The 19,620-nt window shown below is 50.2% G+C and overlaps 3 protein-coding genes across 8 annotated transcripts in view; 1 reads left to right on the top strand and 2 right to left on the bottom strand.

Moving 5' to 3' along the window:
* Positions 1–4,540: 4,540 nt before the first annotated feature.
* YIPF3 (Yip1 domain family member 3) lies at positions 4,541–9,785 on the bottom strand. The gene is made up of 9 exons (XM_041476956.1): positions 9,647–9,785; positions 9,361–9,567; positions 9,172–9,278; positions 8,536–8,581; positions 8,149–8,241; positions 7,678–7,809; positions 7,046–7,159; positions 6,453–6,576; positions 4,541–5,046 (listed from the first exon to the last, which is right to left on the bottom strand). Exons 1-9 carry the CDS (start codon positions 9,725–9,727, stop codon positions 4,925–4,927), a joined length of 1,026 nt encoding a protein of 341 aa, XP_041332890.1. The 5' UTR covers positions 9,728–9,785; the 3' UTR covers positions 4,541–4,924.
* Positions 9,786–14,055, top strand: POLR1C (RNA polymerase I and III subunit C). Of its 2 annotated transcripts, none has more exons than XM_041476954.1 (9): positions 9,786–9,900; positions 9,983–10,054; positions 10,131–10,238; positions 10,764–10,896; positions 11,004–11,120; positions 11,324–11,476; positions 11,647–11,796; positions 12,322–12,438; positions 12,749–14,055. In XM_041476954.1, the coding sequence occupies exons 1-9, from the start codon at positions 9,832–9,834 to the stop codon at positions 12,865–12,867; spliced, it is 1,038 nt and encodes a 345-aa protein (XP_041332888.1). In that variant the 5' UTR covers positions 9,786–9,831; the 3' UTR covers positions 12,868–14,055. The 2 variants fall into 2 exon arrangements, with proteins under 2 accessions (XP_041332888.1, XP_041332887.1); XM_041476953.1 differs by having other exon boundaries at positions 11,001–11,120; positions 12,749–14,054.
* A 246-nt stretch (positions 14,056–14,301) lies between these two features.
* The window catches only part of XPO5 (exportin 5), a 29,530-nt gene continuing 24,211 nt past the window's right edge, over positions 14,302–19,620 (bottom strand). For 4 of the 5 annotated variants that reach the window (XM_041476781.1, XM_041476779.1, XM_041476778.1 and 1 more), the window contains 7 exons: positions 19,416–19,510; positions 18,514–18,576; positions 17,924–18,006; positions 17,184–17,291; positions 16,863–17,000; positions 16,535–16,699; positions 14,302–15,999 (listed from right to left, as the gene is read on the bottom strand). In XM_041476781.1, coding sequence (XP_041332715.1) covers positions 15,859–15,999; positions 16,535–16,699; positions 16,863–17,000; positions 17,184–17,291; positions 17,924–18,006; positions 18,514–18,576; positions 19,416–19,510 — 793 coding nt within the window. In that variant the 3' untranslated portion in view covers positions 14,302–15,858. The remainder of the gene's footprint in view (positions 16,000–16,534; positions 16,700–16,862; positions 17,001–17,183; positions 17,292–17,923; positions 18,007–18,513; positions 18,577–19,415; positions 19,511–19,620) is intronic. The other variant, XM_041476780.1, reaches the window with a different exon arrangement.

The raw sequence follows: 19,620 nt of genomic DNA on the forward strand, positions 1-19,620 counted from the left end.
GCCCCGCCCGCACCTGCCGGGCCGCCCCGCCTTCCCCCGGCCGCCGCTCCGAGCCCTCCTCCCCGCCCGGCCAGCGCCTCCCCGCGCAACGGAGCAGGCGTGGAGGGGGGGTCCGGCATCCCTCATCCCATCCCGGCTTCCCGCCCGGCATTCCGGGTCCCGACGCCACTCAAAGCCCACGAGGGGCGACGGCAGCGCCCGCTGGCACCTGCCCGCTGCCCTGAGGAGATGGCGGGGCCAGGGCCGGCCGGGCTGGGCCCCCGACACTGGGGGTGCAGGAGGGCAGGGAGGGTGTAAGAAGCACCTGGGAAAGGCTCTCCATGCCAGCCCTGCTCCCATCTGGGGAAAGGGGCCCAAGCCATTGGGCCATGGTGCACTCTGGGTCCTTGGTCCGAGAAACTGTGGCGTTCCATGGCTTCAGCTGCGTTTAATACTTAAACTCACTAAACCTGAATCCTCGACCCATGACTTAGTGGCGAGGTCAGTGTGATCTGCTCCTCGTGGCCCAGAGCGTGCAAGAGCCAGTGCTTGGAGGCAGCTGCCTGGAGGTGAAAGCTGGAGGGCTGGGGAAGGGCCACAAACTCCCTTATCCCTGAGCACACAGCCTCTGCCCTCAACCTGACCTGAGGTATATGGGGCACAGCCCACCTCCTGCTAATTCACAGGTATGGATCACAGGGATTTGTCCCCTCTCTCCCCATTGAGTAATCCTGTACTTGGAGAGAAATAGGAAGCAGGGCCCCTGCGTTTTCAACTTCACTGAGCTGAAAAAGGAAGGCAGTGATGTGGAAATTAGGTTAAACCGCCTAAGTAGGCAGCTTTCTGCACGTAACTAATCTGGCTGCTGCATATAGCAGTGCTCAAATGAATTTCAGCCCAGTGGGTAACACTGGGACAAAACCAGGCTCCTCTTCTTGGTTTGCAGGCCAGGGCCCAGGAGAGCGGATGGAAAGTGAAGAGAAAAATAGGGTGTGGAGGGGGATATGGAGCACTTCTCCTCCAATGAAATAGAGGAGCAGATCACCTGAGCCGAGGATGCATGTCAGGTCCTGGATGAGGTAAGGGGAGCAGCAGCTTTAAGACTCTGGCTTAAACTCCCAATGTGGGTATCACCATGCCCTTTGAGCAATCCATTGCTGTTCTCTGGAGTACATACACATGCCCCCGCTTTCTTTCCCTGTTGCACAGAGATGCATGACCTTGATACTGTTCTGCAAGATACACCAAGAACAGACCACTGGCCTCGCAATTCATCTGTGCTGCAGTATGAGCAGCAGCTGCAAGCATCCAGATGTGGTACAGCTGCGGTACTGTGGCTTTCAGAAAAGGAGCAGCTCATCTCTAAGGTCACATTAAGAGACTCAGGTGAGAATATGATCCTACATATTGCAGGATGGTGAGGGACAAAAGATTGGATTTCAGAGTTACAGGCAGGGGGTAGCCAAGAAAATCCCAGCTGACAGCATGCAGTTCAACTAGAAGGCTACACTCAGACTCACCTCTCAATTACCTCCAAGCACTACTCAACCCATGCTTTTTTAAACAGACTACTATTAGAGAGGTGCTCAGAGGAGAGCTCTTGGGACATGTCCCACTTCCATTGCAGCAGCAGTCCTGAAACTTTGATGAAGATGCCCTAGTGCCTCTTCACTGCCTGTTGTCAGGAGCCAGAGCACAATGAGTATCCCACCTACTTTATGCTCAATTCATTGAAAAAGTGGCACAGGAGCTAATGGTCCAAAGCTTTGGCTTACCAAACCTAATGTAGGGCTATGCAGAGGGGACTTTGACAATGCTGTTTTGTGTAGAACTAGGTATTTCTTCCTTGTCATTTCAGTTACCCAGCAGGTATGAGGAAGGTCATTTATTGTTTACCTACTGGGGGCAGAAAGAGTGATGCCATTGAGAGTTAACACATAAACAGAGAAAAACAGTGGATGAACAGCAGCTCCAGTGAGAGCAGACACAGGAAACAAATGGGAGAAGAAAGAGCCTACCTGTAACCCAAAATCACAACTAAGGTGACCATCAGTGCAACAAGGATAGACTGTAAGAAGAGTTGGACACTCAGGTACTGCATAGGAAAAGAGGAGGTCCTAGATACTTTAATATTAATTTTCAGCTTTAATACACAGCTTTCTCTTTCTAATCTGACAGCTTTGTATGTTTGTTCCATACTTAATAAAGAGAGGCTTACACAGAGCTGCTTCTACTCAAAAGGGGGAAATGATGAGTGGGTTATTTCAGATTTGCTGTAAGGGAGAAGGGCGAAAATTATTTGAGATTTGCTGCAAGAGCTGTGGCAGGAAACAAAGACAGAGATAGTACTGCACGATAGGGTTGTAAGGCCTGTTCTGCTAACTAGAGGATTGAGTAAGCACTGAGATGCCCTCCCACAAGGACTTCATTAAGCCTGCGTGCTCAGCATGCTGCCTGGAACTGCAGCATGCATGCATTTCTCTGAAAAAACATGTCCTTCCCTGTCAGTGAAAGGCAAGGCTGAAGCTCTCAGCTGAGTACTGAATTTCTGGCAGTAAAGAACAGTTCAGCTTCCAGCTGCTGCTGCACAAAGAATTAATCAGGGCTGAAGAACTGGAGCAGAGCAAGCCCCACAGGTTCCAAGAGGGTGGTTGGTTGTCACCCTGATCATGTCTCCCCTGCTGACACAACACACAAGCTGCTCAGGAAAAGCATGAGGAGTTTGCTCACTGCTCTCCTCTGTGCTTTGAGTGAAAACACAGGGCACAGCTTCATCCCTCTGGTTCAGCTGAGTGGCTCAGTGCAGGAGGGAGCACAGCAGTTCTCCAATTGTGTCATAAATCAGCAATGGTACAAATTTGGTGCAGAATGATTTTTTCTTCTCAGCTGAACTTCAGTGACAATTGTCTCTCTCTCCTTTCCTTCCCCCCTGCCAGTACTTGCAGAGTTTGCACCAAGAGAAATAGATCCATTCTAGGCTGCCAGGGCAAGAACTTGGAATTAGAAACAAAGCTCCCATGGAGATATAAAAAGGGAAATACCAGAAGCAGCATTACAAACTAACACTTCAATTTTGTTAAGTTTTGAAGTAATAGAAATTCTAGGATTTCTATTTCTAAAGTAGTTCAATTGGTCCAAAAATCCCCATGGAGACAACTAGCCAAAATAATTAACAATTCCCCCAAGTAGCTTGCTCTGAGTGCTGTTCTTCAGCCAAAATGTTTCCCAAGGAAGGGGGTCAGAAGGGGAGAAGAGAGTGAGAGAACCTGTCTGTTACGCATGTGATTGTTAGCAGAGAAGCTTTTTGCTCTTGAAAGGGGAACAAATTGTGAATGTAGGAATAAGCAAATAGTGGAAAGTAGGTCTGTGACTGAAAATAATCAGGTTCTGTCCAGTGACATTTTTTTCAACTGAAGCAGATGAAAAACCTGATTACAGTAGCTGGCACTATCTTCCTCTCTTTCACTGCACCTTGGCACTAGTCTGAATGCCACTACAGCTGCATCCTCTCCCATTAATATAAACAAGGGACCAAAGAGTGCAGTTCTGACGTACTGCCTTGTGCACTTGTGGGCACACCAAGGAAGGGCAATATCCTGGGTTTTTTCTGCCTGAGTTTAAAGATGAGCTTTTCTGAGGGGTGACTCCTCTCCCCGAGACATCCAGAACCACAGGGAAAGAAAAGATGAAAGCCAGTTACCAGCTAACAGCTTCTACTTGCAGACCAGTAGAAGTTTGTGCAGTGAGGGAAGGCTGAACTACTCAGTTGTAGTTACTGCAGTGCAGGTAAGCCTAGACTGGGCTGCTCTGCTCACTCATCCTTACTGGAGATTTGCTACACCAGTACACTGGAGATTAATATGGCCACTCTATTTCCATTACACACTGCTATTTCTCCCTTTGTTAAATGGAAACACCAGAGAAAAGCTTGCCAGAGACCCTCAAGGTCCCAAGAGTCCTTTCAAACAAAGGCCTAGATTCAGCTTGAAAAGCCAGGCAGCACACAGCAGAATGGGTGTCTGGGGAACAGAATGTCACTCCTGCCCAGAGGTGACAGTCCCATGGCTGGGAGACATGAGGGCCAGCAGCACAATGTCTGGCTCCTCATAGAAATATCCACTGAAGACCATGCACAAACATGCTGCCCTGCATGTCCCACAGAGCAACATGGGCAGAAGGGTGGCAGGAACAAAAGGTACAGTGAAAGCATGGGGACAGACACATTTCTGACATAGAGAGCAGAAGGGATGCCGAGGTGAGACAGCAGCTTGGCCCAAGTGAAGAGAGAGTGATCAATATGGAATATGACAAGAAAGAGCATGTGGTTAAACACTGTGCTGTTCCTGAAAATCACCAGAGAAAGTGAAGTTCCTGTGCCTTTTGAACTACTATGCCTTTGAAAAAGGTGGCCAAAGCAGGACATGTATCACAGAACATTTGAAGGAGGACAGCAGAAAATTGCAAAGAATCCTGCTTTGAGTCTAGGACAGGACAGATGAAGGCGCAGAGACCCAAACACCACGCTCCCATTAGACAAGCAGGCTCAAGCGTAAGACATCACTCAGCACCAACATCAATTTAATTCTTCCCTCTTCAGGACAGGCACAGGGCAGATACTCCTGGAGTTACATCAGCAAGCGGAAAGAGGGCTAAGGAACAAACTGTGCTGGGAAATCCCAGCTAAACATGCAGGCAACAAAACCACTCTACTCAAGATAGCCCACACCTGGATGGGGGAAGAGTGCAGCTCTTCCGAGTCACTGAGGTGTGACTCACCTCTGCTGAGTCCACTCAGCTGCCCAAAACCGTAATGCAGAGGACAGGTCCAGGAAAACAAAACCAAGTTGTCTTCTTGCTGTTCTGTCCTGTTCCTAACAGGCAGCAGGTTACTGTGGCCCTATGCAGCCCCAAAAGTAGTGAAGGAAGCAAGTCCAAGTCTGTAAAACTAGAGGGTCAATGCAATGGCTTTGGCTGTTGTGTTCAATACAGCATTGGAAACAACTGGAATGTCTCGGGCAACTCTCTGAAAGGGTGGCATGTTGGGTCCTTCCAATGTGTCCAAGATACCTGGAGAACAGAAAAAAAGGGGAGAGGCAAGAGTCAGTTCAGATGATAGCAGATGGCACATTTCCTCTTGCTTTTCTCTCTGTCCAGGTAGTGGTTGAGGGTGGCAGGGCCCAGAACAGGCAAAGCACTTGTAGGCAATGGGAGGAGACATCTAGCCCCAAAGACTGAATAGAGTAAACACTTCCATCCAGAGACCAGAGGGTACACATCAGAGCTTGTGCTCAGGGCAGAAAAACTGCATGTTCCCAAAAGGAACACAGACCCTTTTGCTTTGAGTGTCAGATCCGGTCCCCTGCCATTTGACCTGAATGCAGGTACTGCCAGAGATGTTGCTCTGCTGAAGGAAATTGATAAAATCCTGTTTCTACTTCATCCCAGCACAGATCTTGCTGTTAGTCCAAGACTCACTTTCATCCTGAAATACACTTGCAGACTCACATCAGGAGCTGCAGCTGTGCTGCAATGTGGAATTTCTGTCACTGCAATGCAAACAGACCATGCTTGGCAGGAAATACACAGACCAATGCAAATGTCCTCAAGTCTCTGTCAATTACCCTCTCAAGACTGATAATCAGTTTTGGAGTGCTTTGAGAAAATTGCTTGGAGTATATTTTATTCTATTTCATCTGCCAAAAAGCTGCAGATCAGAACCTTTGCCATAAGTAGAGATTCAGGAAAGACAAGATTTATATCCAAAAGGACTTGTAATGCTATTATGCTAATTATGCAGCTTTATCAGAAAAAACACGAATGGGTCTGGCTGCCTAAACTCAGAGAAGAGACTTGCAGAATTGCATATTTAGGGATATTTAGAGACCTGGAAACTCTCTAGAGATGGGGTGGGAGAAGAGTTTTGTTTTTTGTTTGTTTTTTTTTTTAAGGAGGCTGAGACTTTGTTAGGAGAAAACAAGAAGAGATGGAAAAAGGACATAAATATGCATAGCATGGTTAACAGTACCAGATGGGGAAGATACAGCTTCTGCTATCTGTGCTATACAACACAAGATACAAAAAGATGCTGAACAAAGAAGGAAAACACTTATGACACATTTCGTGATCAGAGAAAAGCAACCTGACTTCAACAATATTCAGAAAGGGGCTGGACATCTGCATGCAAGAACAGTCAGTACTGTTACACTTCACTTGTGGGGAAATAATTAGGGTCCTGCCTCACAAACTGGGTCTTACGTGCTAAAACTCAGTGCACAGTAACTACCCCCATGTTTACCTGCTGCCCTACTTGACCAGCTTCTTCCAAAAAGCTAGTGGTAGTGATTTCAGAGCTGGAAACTGGCACACATGCCCAAAGGACAGATTCAAACTGTCCATCCTTTCTCTCAGAGAGAGAAAAAACAACTTCTCTTCCCCCAAATCTAACAGGATGTCTTTGTATCTCCCTTGCTTACCTTCTACCACCTTGTGATAAGCAAAGTGCAGATAGAGGAGGAAAAGCATATGCAGAGCAGCAAGAGTCCCACAGAGGATGAGCCGCTGGGTATGTCCCACGGTGCGTGACACCAGCACAGCGACCTAGGAGAGAGGAGGTGATCACAGACAGGGCACCTGCTACCCGAGCCTCTGGCACTGCAGTCAGGAACACATGGGAGAACAGGTCAGGCAGTGAGAATCTGCAGGAACACTGCACTAAGTCTTTTTTGCAGTTTTGACCAACAAATCTGGAGTAATCTGGCACTGTTTTGTGTAGGTGAACCTTGCCCAGTCTTGCCAAGAGTTCAGGATGCTCAGGCATGGCTCTCCAGAGCAGCAAGAGCTGTAGGAGAGTAAATGAACCTCCTGCAGCTGTTAGAGTGGATGAGGATATTAATCCAAGCAGCACCTCCACACACCAGTGGCCAAATTATGCAGGAGCATAATTTTTTCCACAGCAGTTTGACGGGCTGTGAAATGAACCACCAGGCCAAGGAGCAGAAAGCAAACACCACTTCCCTCCCTTTTTCTGCCCCAGGAAGAGAAGGACCCCAGGCTGCCTGTCTCTTACCATTCGTAGTGTAGAGAGTCCACCAACGACCAACCAGAAGATATAGAAGAGGGAGTGGAAGTGGATATTATAGGTGACAAAGAGAGTGATGCAGTGTCCGAAAAGGCCGTAGCCCTGGCAAAACAAAAATGTCCATGTTGCAAGCACCAGTCCCACACAAAGGACCACTGATCAAGAGCACGAACAGCCTATTCCTGCAACACTTCACCATGGCAAAGCCTCACAAACCACTCATTCACTGCCACAGTCAACCAGAACAACAACTTCAACTGCTCACACACAGATTATCTGTCTGAAGGATTCACAGGCATGTCAGAGATTGCGACAATGTGGGAAACAAAGGAAAGATTCTCCAATCCCAGAGAAATTGGAGTCTCCTGGCTTTTTACCACCAGGTTTTCAAATCAGGAAGTGCAAAGCAGGACACCTGCACAAAGGAACTGCCTCTTTGTACTATCGCCGTGCCAGGGATGGGGCAGGTCAGAAAAACATCCTGGAATTCCATGTTGTCCCAGGGCAGTTACCTGCAGTTACCAGCAGTTTAGAAAGACTTTTCCTGTTCTTTGTGAAAAGTTTGTTCTGGAACACCATACAGCCAATGTGCATCACAGGGCAGCTCCATGAGTACATACCAACAGTGACAGCATCTGCACCATCGTGATTTGGGCATTGCACAGATATGCCAGGAAATACATGAAAGATGAGACGCCCAGCCAGTAACCGAAGCAGGTGCCAATGGCTGTGCCCATCAGCGTGCCTTCCCTCTGTGGAGACAGTGTCAGGATGAGGAGAACTCAAAGGAATGACCTGCCAGCACCCAAATTAACCCCTGAGAGTCCCAGACACTTTGTAGGAATTATCAAATAGGTAGCCAGCAGCATTCAGGGGGCCACAGGACCTACACCCCAAGCTCTCCCCGCAGCAGAGTGTCAGGGCTTTCTGTTACATCCTACTTCCCACCCCCAAACAAACATCCTCAAATCAATCTGCTTTTCAGCAAGATGCTTATTCAGTTATAGAAGAGGTTTCCTCTCCTTTTCTAGTGTCACTACAGCAACCCAGAGCCCAGTCAAACCACCACTTATCACTGAAACTCGACGTACAATGATGGTGTCTGAGGTCTTCATTCCATGCAAAAGAATGGCCACCAGTGTGAAAACCAGCATGAGGGGTCCATACAGCTCGCCTGCAATCTTCTACAGGAGGAGACAGGTGAGGGAAAGTTTGGTTAGAGCCCCTGAATATCAGGCTCCCCACCACAGGTGATGTAAGAAGTGCACTGGATGGAGTCTATCACCAGGTTATCACCTGAGGTTAGGTGACAGCTCACTGAGGTTTGGAACAACCATGGAAAGGAGCCACCAACATTTTCAGGGAGAAGAACACCTAACAAACTCAGTCCTTAATAACATGGATTATTACAAGTTTTACCAGGTGTCTGTGGGACAGTCACTTGGCCATGGAGTCTGATTCAGCAAAAGGGAACTTACCTGTGGGAAATTAATCATCTTCACAGGAATCATGGACTCCAGCAGTCTGCATCACAGGAAAACAGGGAATGACAACAGGAGCAGGAAGAACAACAGGACAGTTAACAAAATGCTTCATAAGTAAAAGATACCATATACCCATTACCAGTGTTTGCTTTGTGTTGACAGGCCTTGAGGGACAGAGGATTCTCTCTGAAGGGTGAGTCAAGGCCGCTAAAGAAAGAAAACATTACTGTCCGTGGGTTAACTTTGCTGAGGAGGGGCAGATTCAGTGTTTAGGAACCCACTCAGGGATGAGAGATCATTGACAGAACAGCAGAAAGGAAAGGTAATTTTCCTCATAAAGGCTCACAAAACTTTGCCTTGTTGGATACAACTGTGTTGCAAACCCAACAGAAGCCACGTAAGGCAGCCAGGTACGAAAAGAGCCCTTTCTCCTGCCCTAAGCAGCAATGCCAGGTGACAGGGCTGCCAGCCCAACCACAGGAGCTCACTAAGGCGAGCAGGACAACGCACAATGTGTGTGCCCATAGGTGAGTCTTCCTGCAGGGCTGACAGCCCACTGCTACTTGCTCGCTTGGAGCCGACAGCCAGACCCCTGCAGGCACGGAGCCTCCCCGCGCCGGGGCTGCCCACCTGGCTCGCACTTGGACGGGCTCCACATCGAAGTAGGGCCGGAGGATGTCGATGTTGGCGTAGAGGCTGAAGGCCCTGGAGGCTTGTCTCTTCCCCACCTGCCACATCTGCGGAGAGAAGGGAGCGGGCAGCGGCCGGGCGGGCAGGCAGGGACCCCGGGGCCGGGGACGGCCGGGGGACAGCGCTCACCTGGTCAGCGACCTGCCGGCCCAGCTGCCCCCGCAGCCCCTTCATGCCCAGGAACTCCCCGTCCTCCTCCTCGCCGGCGCCCGCCTCGCCCTCCGCCTCCTCCTCCTCCTCCTCCTTCATGCGCTGGTGCATCTCCCCCATGTCCTCGAAGCTGGAGCCCGACGTGTCGTCCATGTTCTCCATGTCGATGACGGCGGAGCCGCCACCCTGCGCCGGGGCAGACACGGTGTCAGCACCCGCTCGGCCCGGCCCCGCCGCCCCGCCGCCGCCCCCGGCCCGGCCCCACCTGCATGTTGTCCTCGAAGCCGCCCCATTCGGCAGCGGGGGCACCGCTTCTGCCGCCGCCCGCCGCCCCCGGCGCGGCCATAGTGCCCGTCCCGGCCCCGCCGCGCTGGCCCGGATGGGCGGGAGCCGGATGTGACGGCAGCCGCGGAGCCGCTCGCAGGCCCGGGAGCGCCGCCCATCGCCCTCATGGCGGCCCGGCGGGGCACTGACGAGATGCGGGACCGCGTGGTGCTGGGCGAGTTCGGCGTCCGCAACGTGAGCGAGCCCCGCGGGGCGGGACGGGGGACGGCCGGCGCCCGCACCCCCTCACGGCCCCGCCTGTGCCCTGTTCCCGCAGGTCCACACCACCGACTTCCCCGGGAACTACCCCGGCTACGAGGACGCCTGGGACCAGCGGCGCTTCGAGGAGGTGGGTGAGCGGGCCGCGCCGGGGCTGCGGGGGGCGGGCTCGGGCCCTGCTGACCCGCCGTGCGCCGCTCCCGCAGGCGTTCCGCGTGGACGTGATCCGTGAGGAAGAGGACACCCTGGAGTTCGACATGGTGGGCATCGACGCCGCCATCGCCAACGCCTTCCGCCGCATCCTGCTCGCCGAGGTACCCGTGCTCACCTGGCGGTGCCGCCTAAGACTGGCTCCTCAGGGAGCCTGGAATGTCCAGCCTTGCCAGCCCTTGCGGACAGCTGCGGGTTTTGGAAGAGAAGCACACGTTCGTTCCACACGTGTGCCAGGAGCCCAGAGAGAATTAGGGCTTCAGGAGCATGGGCGATACCGCCTACTGCTCCTAGGTGCTGTTGGTGGTGTCTGCGGGTCAGCCTTTTCGACACAGTTGTGTTGCCAGCCCAGCAGAAGCCATGTAATGCTACCAAATGCTAAAAAGTTGAGGATGCCCCAAAGCCCTTTCTCCTGCCCTTCACCTCTTGCGATTGATTGTTTAAAAAAATGGGGATGGGATTAGATGGGGTGTAAGGGTATATTGCATGGCCTGATTTGGCAGAAATACCACTCAAAATAGTCTGCATGGCAGTTATTTGTGGGAGAGGAGGGACACTTGAGCTGGATAATCTCTCGGCATGTAGTTGAGCTCTTGTCTTAGGCTGACTTGATCTCTTGTCTCCCTGAGGTGCCAACGATGGCTGTAGAGAAGGTCTTTGTGTACAACAACACATCCATTGTGCAGGATGAAATTCTGGCTCATAGGCTGGGCCTCATCCCTATCCGAGCTGACCCACGGCTCTTTGAGTACAGAAACCAAGGTGAGACTCTTGAACAGAATAGAAATATTGAAGGTTTGTCTCAAAGTAGGAAATCATGGTCATGTAAACTGAGCAGAAGTGTGATTTCATATGCTTCTTCCCAGGAGATCAGGAAGGAACTGAAATTGATACTCTGCAATTTCAGCTGAAAATCAAATGCAAACGAAACCCTCATGCTGCCAAGGAATCATCTGATCCTGATGAACTATATTTCAATCATAAAGGTGAGATTGCTCCTAAAAATAGGTGCTGTTTTTTCTTTTTGGTCTTGGAAGACAGGACCTGGGCTGTTTTTTCAGCCCTATGTGCTCACAGGGAGAGTTGATTCCATTCTGCTAAACTTACTTTTCGCTATCTCCAGTCCTGTACAAGTGAGTGACCTGCTTTGAGGCAGCAGCTGGCTGATGCTTGTGGCTTCTCTTTGCAGTGTACAGTAAGCACATGACATGGGTGCCCCTGGGGAATCAGACAGACCTTTTTCCAGATGCTGACTTCCGACCGGTTCACGATGACATCCTCATTGCACTGTTGCGACCTGGGCAGGAAATAGATGTGCTTATGCACTGTGTCAAGGGTATAGGTGAGTCATGGCTCCTGGGGCAGTGGGACAAGCAATGGGAATGCTGGGACGAGGGCACTGCGCTGTGATGGGGAAGGGTGGAGAACTGGCTTTTCCCCTGGAACTTCAGGCCCCAGCATCCTTGTTCCCTGAGGCCTGCTCTCATCCTTGACTCTTAACTCTTCATACAGGTAAGGATCACGCCAAGTTCTCACCTGTGGCCACAGCCAGTTATCGACTGCTTCCTGACATTACTCTCCTGCAGCCCATTGAGGATGAGGCAGCTGAGACGTTGCAGAAGTGCTTTTCCCCTGGGGTCATTGAGATCCAGAATATCAATGGTACTTTTTTCCTGTGCTAAGTGCCTTGTTCCTTGCAAGCTTTAGTACAGACCAACTGGAGCTTAGAGCCAAACTTCGCAGAGACAAAACCACATCATGATGTTGCCTTGCTGGTCAATGGTTCATGCTCTTCTGAGCCTGGTTTTATGGAGTGGCTGCCACATGCAGATGTGTTGAGTGATGAACAGGGATGTCCCTGAAATAAATTGGATTCCTGTCCACAGAGCTGTGCAGCTGCTGACTGCAGCTTCCAGTGCTGTTCAGTTGTGACACTGGGTAGTGAGCTTGCTAGTGAGCTGGACAAGCAGCTGAGTGTGGAGACTTCTTGTGTCCTTCCAGGGGTGCACGTAGGCTTTGTGTTTGGGTTTTCCTGCCAGGTTGGAGTTTCATGTTGGGCATATGCTAATTCTTTATATTGATGTGTCTCACCCTTTGGTGAGGGGGGAGTACCTGTTTGAGGTAAGCATGTGACCATAAGGCACCCACCTGCTGCACTTTCCCCATCTCGTTTCATCTCCCCTATAGGAAAAAAGGTGGCAAGAGTAGCCAATGCACGGCTGGACACATTCAGCAGAGAAGTTTTCCGACATGAGGGTCTGAAAAACCTCGTGCGCCTGGCAAGAGTACGGAACCATTACATCTGTAAGTGCCCCGTTTTCCACAGAGTCCTGACATGGTTTGGCTGAACAAGCAGTGACTGGCCAGCATGTGTGGCTGGCTCTGTGCCTCTTCCCGCCCTCAGCATCCATATGTTCAGAATGTGGTGGGTAACTCCTTGCTTTGGGATTGAATCTGTTGGTGCTTCCTGCTGGCAAAGGTAGCCGCTTCTGTGAAGATGTGGCTTGTTGCTGTGAGGTGTAAGGGAAGGGGAGGGGCAGCAGCATGGAGCCAGGTCCGTGGAGGCTGAGGCTGCCTCGTGGCTGTGCTCACTTGTGTCTGTGTCTCTCTGCAGTTTCCGTGGAGTCGACGGGTATCTTGCCTCCAGATGTGCTGGTGAGTGAAGCCATCAAGATCCTGATGGGAAAGTGTCAGCGCTTCCTCAATGAGCTGGACTCTGTGTCTATGGAGTGACTAGGCTGTTGGGAAAGCAGAAACCTGCACTGCTGTTCTGGGCTTCCTGCACCTGCCTTTAGGGAGAATTCCTCTTCCATAGGCAGGGGTTTGCTCAGAGTCCAAGGACTGTCTCTGGATTTTTCTGTTGGTAATGAGCCGTAGTGAGAGGATGCACTAAAATAAAGGCTTTTTTTTTTTTTTTTTTAAAAGCTGTCTCCTGTGCCATTCACAATTGTGAAACCATAATACATGGAGAAGAAGGTGGCAGCGTGTCTAAAGATGAGTAACAGCATTCATTTTAGATGGTATGCAGTGAGGAGGACTGATAGGGCAGCGCAGTAAAGCACTTCACAGCACGTCAGTGAGGTTTAACGAGTTGCTGTCCGGGCATGGCTGGTTTGGGTGTTTCAGACCAGCTCAGGGATAGTTAATATGATAGAGAAAAGGCTGTACTGTCAGAGGACTGGAACATCTACCCTATGAAGAAACTGAGAGAGCTGGGATTGTTCAGCCTGGAGAACAAGAAAGCTCCCGGGAAACCCTATTCTGGCCTTTCAGTATATAAAGGGGGCATGGAGAAAGACTTTACCAGGGTCTATAGTGACAGGCTGAGGGCCAACAGTTTTGAACTGGAAGAAGGTAGACTTATATTGAACATTAGGTATTTTTTACAATGAGGGTAGAGGTAAGTTGTCACAGGTTGCCTAGCGCTGGGAATGCCCCATCCCTGGAAGTGTTCAAGGCCAGATTAGATGGGGCCTTGAGCAACATGGTTGAGTGTTAAGAGTTGAAAATGTCTGGGAGTATTGGTGTGTCCCAGTTGCTGAAGTCAATGTACATTTTAGTGCTAGACCTCAGCAAGTAAGCAGAATGAAAATTTGTTTCCTTGGGGCAGAATTACTTAGAATGTAAACATCCTGTTAGAGTGAACATGCTGCAGGGAGGAGGTACACTTGGCATCCTGGCTCCAGCCCCAGCCTGCCCCATGCCATGCTGCAGACCCAGGCATATGCTGCATGTGCCTATGACACATTATCTCTATCTGTCTGTCTGTCTGTCTGTCTATCTATCTATCTATCTATCTATCTATCTATCTATTTCTCTGTGCTATTGCTTCACATGCTTATGGGACAGACCCTTGAAAAGCCTAAGGGTTTTGCTTTGACAGCACATACCCTCAAGCTGTAAGCTGGGACCTAGAATTAAAATAAATGAGCAGTGACAAATAAATACTTCAAAAATACAGTTTCTCCCTCACCTAATTAAACTATATAGTCTGGAATGGTTCATCCCCTCCCTGTCAGTGTACTAACCACCAGCAAAGGTGCCCCCTTTTTGGTAGCTGGAATAAGGAATACTGAGAAATCTCCAGGCAGGCAGTCTGGTCAGACCAGAGGCCTCATATCTTACTGAAACAGATAAAAGAATAAAAATGAAACAAGACACCACATGTATGAAACTGGAATAGCTTTACTGACATTCAGGTGTAACACAACCAGTTCAGAGACAGCTTCGGATTTAAACGTTCCTACAAAAAAGGTTTAAAATCCATTTTACAAAAACCCCTTGTGTCTAGCATGAAGTCACAGAATGTTAAAAATATCACAACACAATAAATACACCCAGCCTTTGCTAGAGCTAGGAGCCATGTTAGCTCAGAGGTTAAAAAAGTTTGAGGCTAGGAAGAAAGTGGAGGGTGCTGGTGGAACAGCAGGGGCAGGAGGGTGAGTGGATGCCCAAGGCCTGCTCTTCCTATCTGCACTCCCTCACCTCCCAACCCCAGCCTTTTATCCAGTCTGTCCATGTGGAGACATCACTTCTCCACCTACCACAGTTTATTATTTGCTCTGTCTCCTGGATGGCAAAGCTGCCAGCTAGCTCTGGACAGACCCTCCTAGCTCCTGCGCTAACTCTAGGGTAGATTGTGTAGTATTTGTCATGTAAGAAGAACCAGCTTTGCAGACTGGAGTGGCTTCATAAGAGTCCCACCACATCTAAAACCCAGTTTCTGACCTGGCTCCCCCTGTAAACTGCAGTATAAAGCCCACCCCTCCTGCCCCACCATGCCATTCTCTGGGAAGTACCTGACTGGGTAAAAACAGGGGCTACTGTCACCTCCATTGCAACAGGGCAAGGAGATCCCTTTTGGATGGCAGGTGCTTCAGGTATTGGTCCAGATTTTATTTACCCTGCGCTGGCCAAGTTCTAGTCTACAGGGCATGGAAAAATGAAAAAAAAAAAAAATTAAGAAAAAAATATGTCCTGCTCCCCCTGAGAGATGTCCAAGAAAGGCTGGCACAAAGTAAAAGCCTTCCATTTGGCTCTGGGTAGAACAAGCTGTATGATCGTATCTATACATACATATGTATATATATGACAGTGTCTGCCTCTTTCTAGAGAGCAGTTGCACCTTAGAAAGGCTGATCTCACAGGAGATCCTAGAGCACTGCTAGGCTTCCTGGCACGCAGCCCTCAGCCCAAGGCTCAGCATCCTGGAGGGAAACTGATTCAGCAGAATTCCAGTCCACTAGGGACAAGTGCTGATAAGCATGACAGGAGTGTCCAATGTGTTCCCTACAAAGCCTGGCTACTAGCACCCAGAGGAAGATTAGATTAGGGCAGCCCCTTTTCACATGGCACACTACTCTGCCTTTTGCATTAATCCTAAACCCCAAGGGCTGAAGAGGAGCAAGAGTGACCCGAGGCTACAATATGATCAGGCTTTACCCTAAAGAGGTCTATGGACTCAGCTCCCACCTTGCAGAGAAGCAGAGGTCTAAAGATGCTCATCCAATGGAGGGAAGGAGTCACGGGAAGAGCTTAATATTGACTGGTTCAAATGCCACCGCAGGCCCCATCCCAGCGTATGGAAGAGAAGGGGACAGGACCCGTAAGGGGCTTTATTCAGACGAATGCTTATGGAGGCAGTGACAAGGAGAATCTAATGTGCTTACTATGAGGAGAGACAAATTATAAGGTAGGGGAGGAGATGGTTGCAGCATCCCAGGCTCAGGGTTCAAAGAGAACATTGAAGCCCTCTCCATCCTCATTTTCTAGCACATCTGTCTCCAGTGATGGCTTCACCTTTTTGAAGAGAGACGGAAGGTTCCGGATATGAACCTCCTTGCGGAACTGCTCCCCGATGGGCTTCTGCAGAGGACAGAAGGCAGGCATCAATCATTACTGTCTTCATACCCCCACACAGCTCAGGGGCAGCTTGCTTGCACATCAGAGGCAGACCCCAGGTTCTGAGCAATCCCTAGGCCTGGACCCTGTGCTTGCATTTTGAGGAATTTCAGGCCTGGCCTCTCCCAAATGCCAGGGCACTGAGGTAACCTTTAGAATACCAGCTCCCCAGCTTCTAATTCAATGTCAAAGGCTCCACCACCACCATCCTCACAGAAGTCCAATGTCCACCCAGCAGCTTCAACCACACATTTTAACACGCTGTTTTCCCGGGCACCCTTGTGCAAGGTACCCGCTGCCTCTCAGTCAGAGGCCATTGCTGGAGGGACTGCTCAGTCTGCTGGACCTCCAGGGTGAAAAGAGGCAGAACAAACACCAAGAACATGCTGCAAGAGCCTTCTGGCTCGGAATGGGGGTGGTTGGTGAGAGGAGGCAGGCCAGCTACCCCATCACTTCTGCAGCATACAGCTGTGAAATTTTCCTCCAGGATATCACTTACCCCAATGCAACCTGAGATGAGGCGCTTGAAGTGATCCTTCCGGCGCTTGTCTGCCACTTTTTGCAGCGTTGGGTTGAGAAGCTTTGAATCAAACTGCTCCAAAGAGTCCAGCTGGATGTCTGGGATCTGCTCCATCACTGCCTTCAGCTCACCATAGCGAGGGCGCTGCAGGACAAGTACCATTAACACAGCTCTGCTAGAGTAACAGCCTTGCCCTCACTGGGGGCCTTTAACTCCTCTGCCCCTACCCACTAGGCATGGGATTACTTTTCACCATTCCCCTCACATGCCTCAACCTCACATTTGGATGAAGAACAGAGTTTCTCACCAAGGCCTCGTAGATCTGGAAAGCCAGGTGGACAAGAGCTGCCATGCAGCCATCGTGCTGCCCGTGTACCTGTAAGCCCTTGAGCACACTTGTGAAAAACCAGGACACAGCATCGGGAAGGAGGTTTCCTGGAAGCACCTGGGGAAGAAGCACTGTCAGCACTGAAGCAAGATACTGGTGGTACATAACCACCTTTCTGCAACAGTTTGCTCTTCCTGAGGGAGAAGGTGCCCAGGGGTGAAGCAGCCACACTTCTCAGAGCATTCAGAGCTTCCTCTTCCAACCCTGCCAGAACTAATCCCTTCTTCCTCCCAGAGGTACCTGTTTGAGCAGTGGCCAGCAAAGCTGTGTTGTGGTTCTTTGGCAGGACAAGGTGTCCTTCCAGGACAGGGATGTGTAGGCAGTGATCAGCACTGCAGTGCAAACATCCTGAAAAGGAGTCAGAGAGGAAAACCAGTCAGAGGAACTATTTTCTACTTCCAGCATTCAAACCTGATGGGAGCCAAGAAGCAATCCAGAGAATCTGCAGGAGCTTCTGAGAATCCTGCATGTTACTGCTGCTCTAGCAAAAGGTGTTCACCCAGTGTGCACCATCAGAACCATGAGGGACCAGTGCTAACCTGCTCCTTTCATCTCCCTGGGAAAGCTCCTGGAGCACTCAGGGACTTCCCTCAGCTGCTACTCTCAAGTCACTACAAAAGCTTCTACAAGAGCTTCTGAGGCATCCACAGCAGAGAGTACAGAAAAAAAAGAAAGCTGGATGAAAACTGTGGCCCAGGATGAAGGCAGAGCCAGGGAGCACTCTGGGGGCTGCATATGCAGGGCCTCTTCCCCAGAAGGGCTGAAGCTCTGCAGCTGTGTCTCATAACTGGATCCCAACCCCCATTTGCTTTGTGGATTCTGCAAGGCCCTTAAAAGCCATGTATGTTCCTAAGAGGTGATTCCCACATGGGGAACGCTCCAGCAGCCTAGATCTCTGCAGCAGTGTCTGGCTGCTGGGCAGACAAGTGTAACAAAGAGTACAGAGAAAGGATGGTGGCAGTGAGAGCACATGCACTTACCTCTTGCTTCATCAGACACTTGCCAAGCTCGGTGAGCTCTGCGTTGGCAGGGGGAGTCACCTCCGTGGCCATCGCCTCATCATCTGCAGAGCAAAGGCTGCACTGTGAATGTGGCCTCCCAAGGACTGGGGGGGGACACAAGGAGGCTGCAAGAACTAAGCTGGGAGCCAGGAGACAGCACACAGGATCAGTGTCCTGGCACAGCTTACCCAGAACACCTCTTTTCAAGCAAAAAGCACCCACCCTTTGTGGGGCAGGAGGGGCATGCAACTGGCTACCTCCAGCTTTTGGGAAACTGTTCATATCGCCCTCTGCTACTCATCTTACTTCTCAGAACATTAAGAACCTTAAAAACCAGCTGCTCCAATATGCCACCTGTGAACCCTACAGCACATTTGTTTCCAGGCTAGACTGGGTTTTTCTGTGGCCCCCAAGGCACGCTGGGCAGGACAGAGCTGAAGGCTTCTTTCCAAACCTATACCCCTTACACAGGACTTTCAGCATCAGCCCAGCCTCCCCCTCAAGAAACAGGAAAGGAACAGTGTTTGTGTACACCAAGGGCAGGAATGGCAAAGCAGGCACCTACTTACCATCTCCATCTACAGCAGCAGTAGTGTTCTGTTCAACACCTTTCTTAGAAACACAGCAAACAGCTGCAAAAACAGTTGCAGGTCAGAGGAGCAGAAAAGGGAAGATGCTACTGCAGAACATGCAGAGATTATCCTACAGACTCTGATGGGCTCACAGCTGCTTCAAGCTCCCCCAGCTCTTACAGGGAATCTGAAGAACCAGAAAGCCCAGTATAAAAGCTCAATACTGCACTACCTGCAAGGCTGTAACACCCCACCCACAGCACCTTCCCACAGTGAACCTGCTGCACAGTGCTTGCTTCCTACTACTGAGAACCAGGAATGTGCAAAACCACCTGAAGAACACTGATATACACTGAATAACCCAAGAACACTGATTTAAAGCAAAAAGGCCAGTGAAGAAAGGTGGCAGAAGATTGAGATCTGTAATCTCCATGGAATCAATTTCCCCAGCCTTCCTGTACAAAGCCATGCTGACACAAACATTATGCTGGAGAAGGGCAACAGAAGGAAGGCTGCTTTGGGGAATGGACTGCTCCCTTATGTCTAGTTAGACACATGGCAATTGCCAGCAACAAAATTGCTCTACACTTGGCTTGTCCACAAATCCATGTCCCATACAAGGTTCCAAAGCACCGAATGGGAGAACCCAATTCCCTGCAGGACAGGATTCCTACAGGAACGGTGCCAAAACCATGGAGCCCTGAAAGCTAACAAATGGAAGAATATCTCTTCTGAAGGTTTCAAATTATGTCATACTACGTTTTAGCTATGATTTTGGCAGGACTGTCTCACATCTGCATTCTCATGGTTATGTTATATACTACTGAGGGTTATAATTAAGTTTTACTCCAGGGAAAACCTCCCAAATATCTCAGGAGATCTAATCTGATTTCACTTACTGGCAAGATCCATGACTTCTCGAGTCAGCAGCCTGACCAGCTGTTCCTCAAGCATCTCCTGAGACTCAGGGTTGTCATCTGCAGCATCATCCTCACTGAGGAGAACAGGTTTTAGTTTGACAGGAGCCAATGTACCCTCCACCCAAACACAGGGAATGAGTCACCAGTGTGTCTTCCAGCCCTTGCTGGCAGGGCTGTTCCTGGG

This window comes from Pyrgilauda ruficollis, unplaced genomic scaffold (genome assembly GCF_017590135.1).
Source record: "Pyrgilauda ruficollis isolate IOZ18807 unplaced genomic scaffold, ASM1759013v1 scaffold4, whole genome shotgun sequence".
Lineage (NCBI taxonomy): Eukaryota > Metazoa > Chordata > Aves > Passeriformes > Passeridae > Pyrgilauda > Pyrgilauda ruficollis.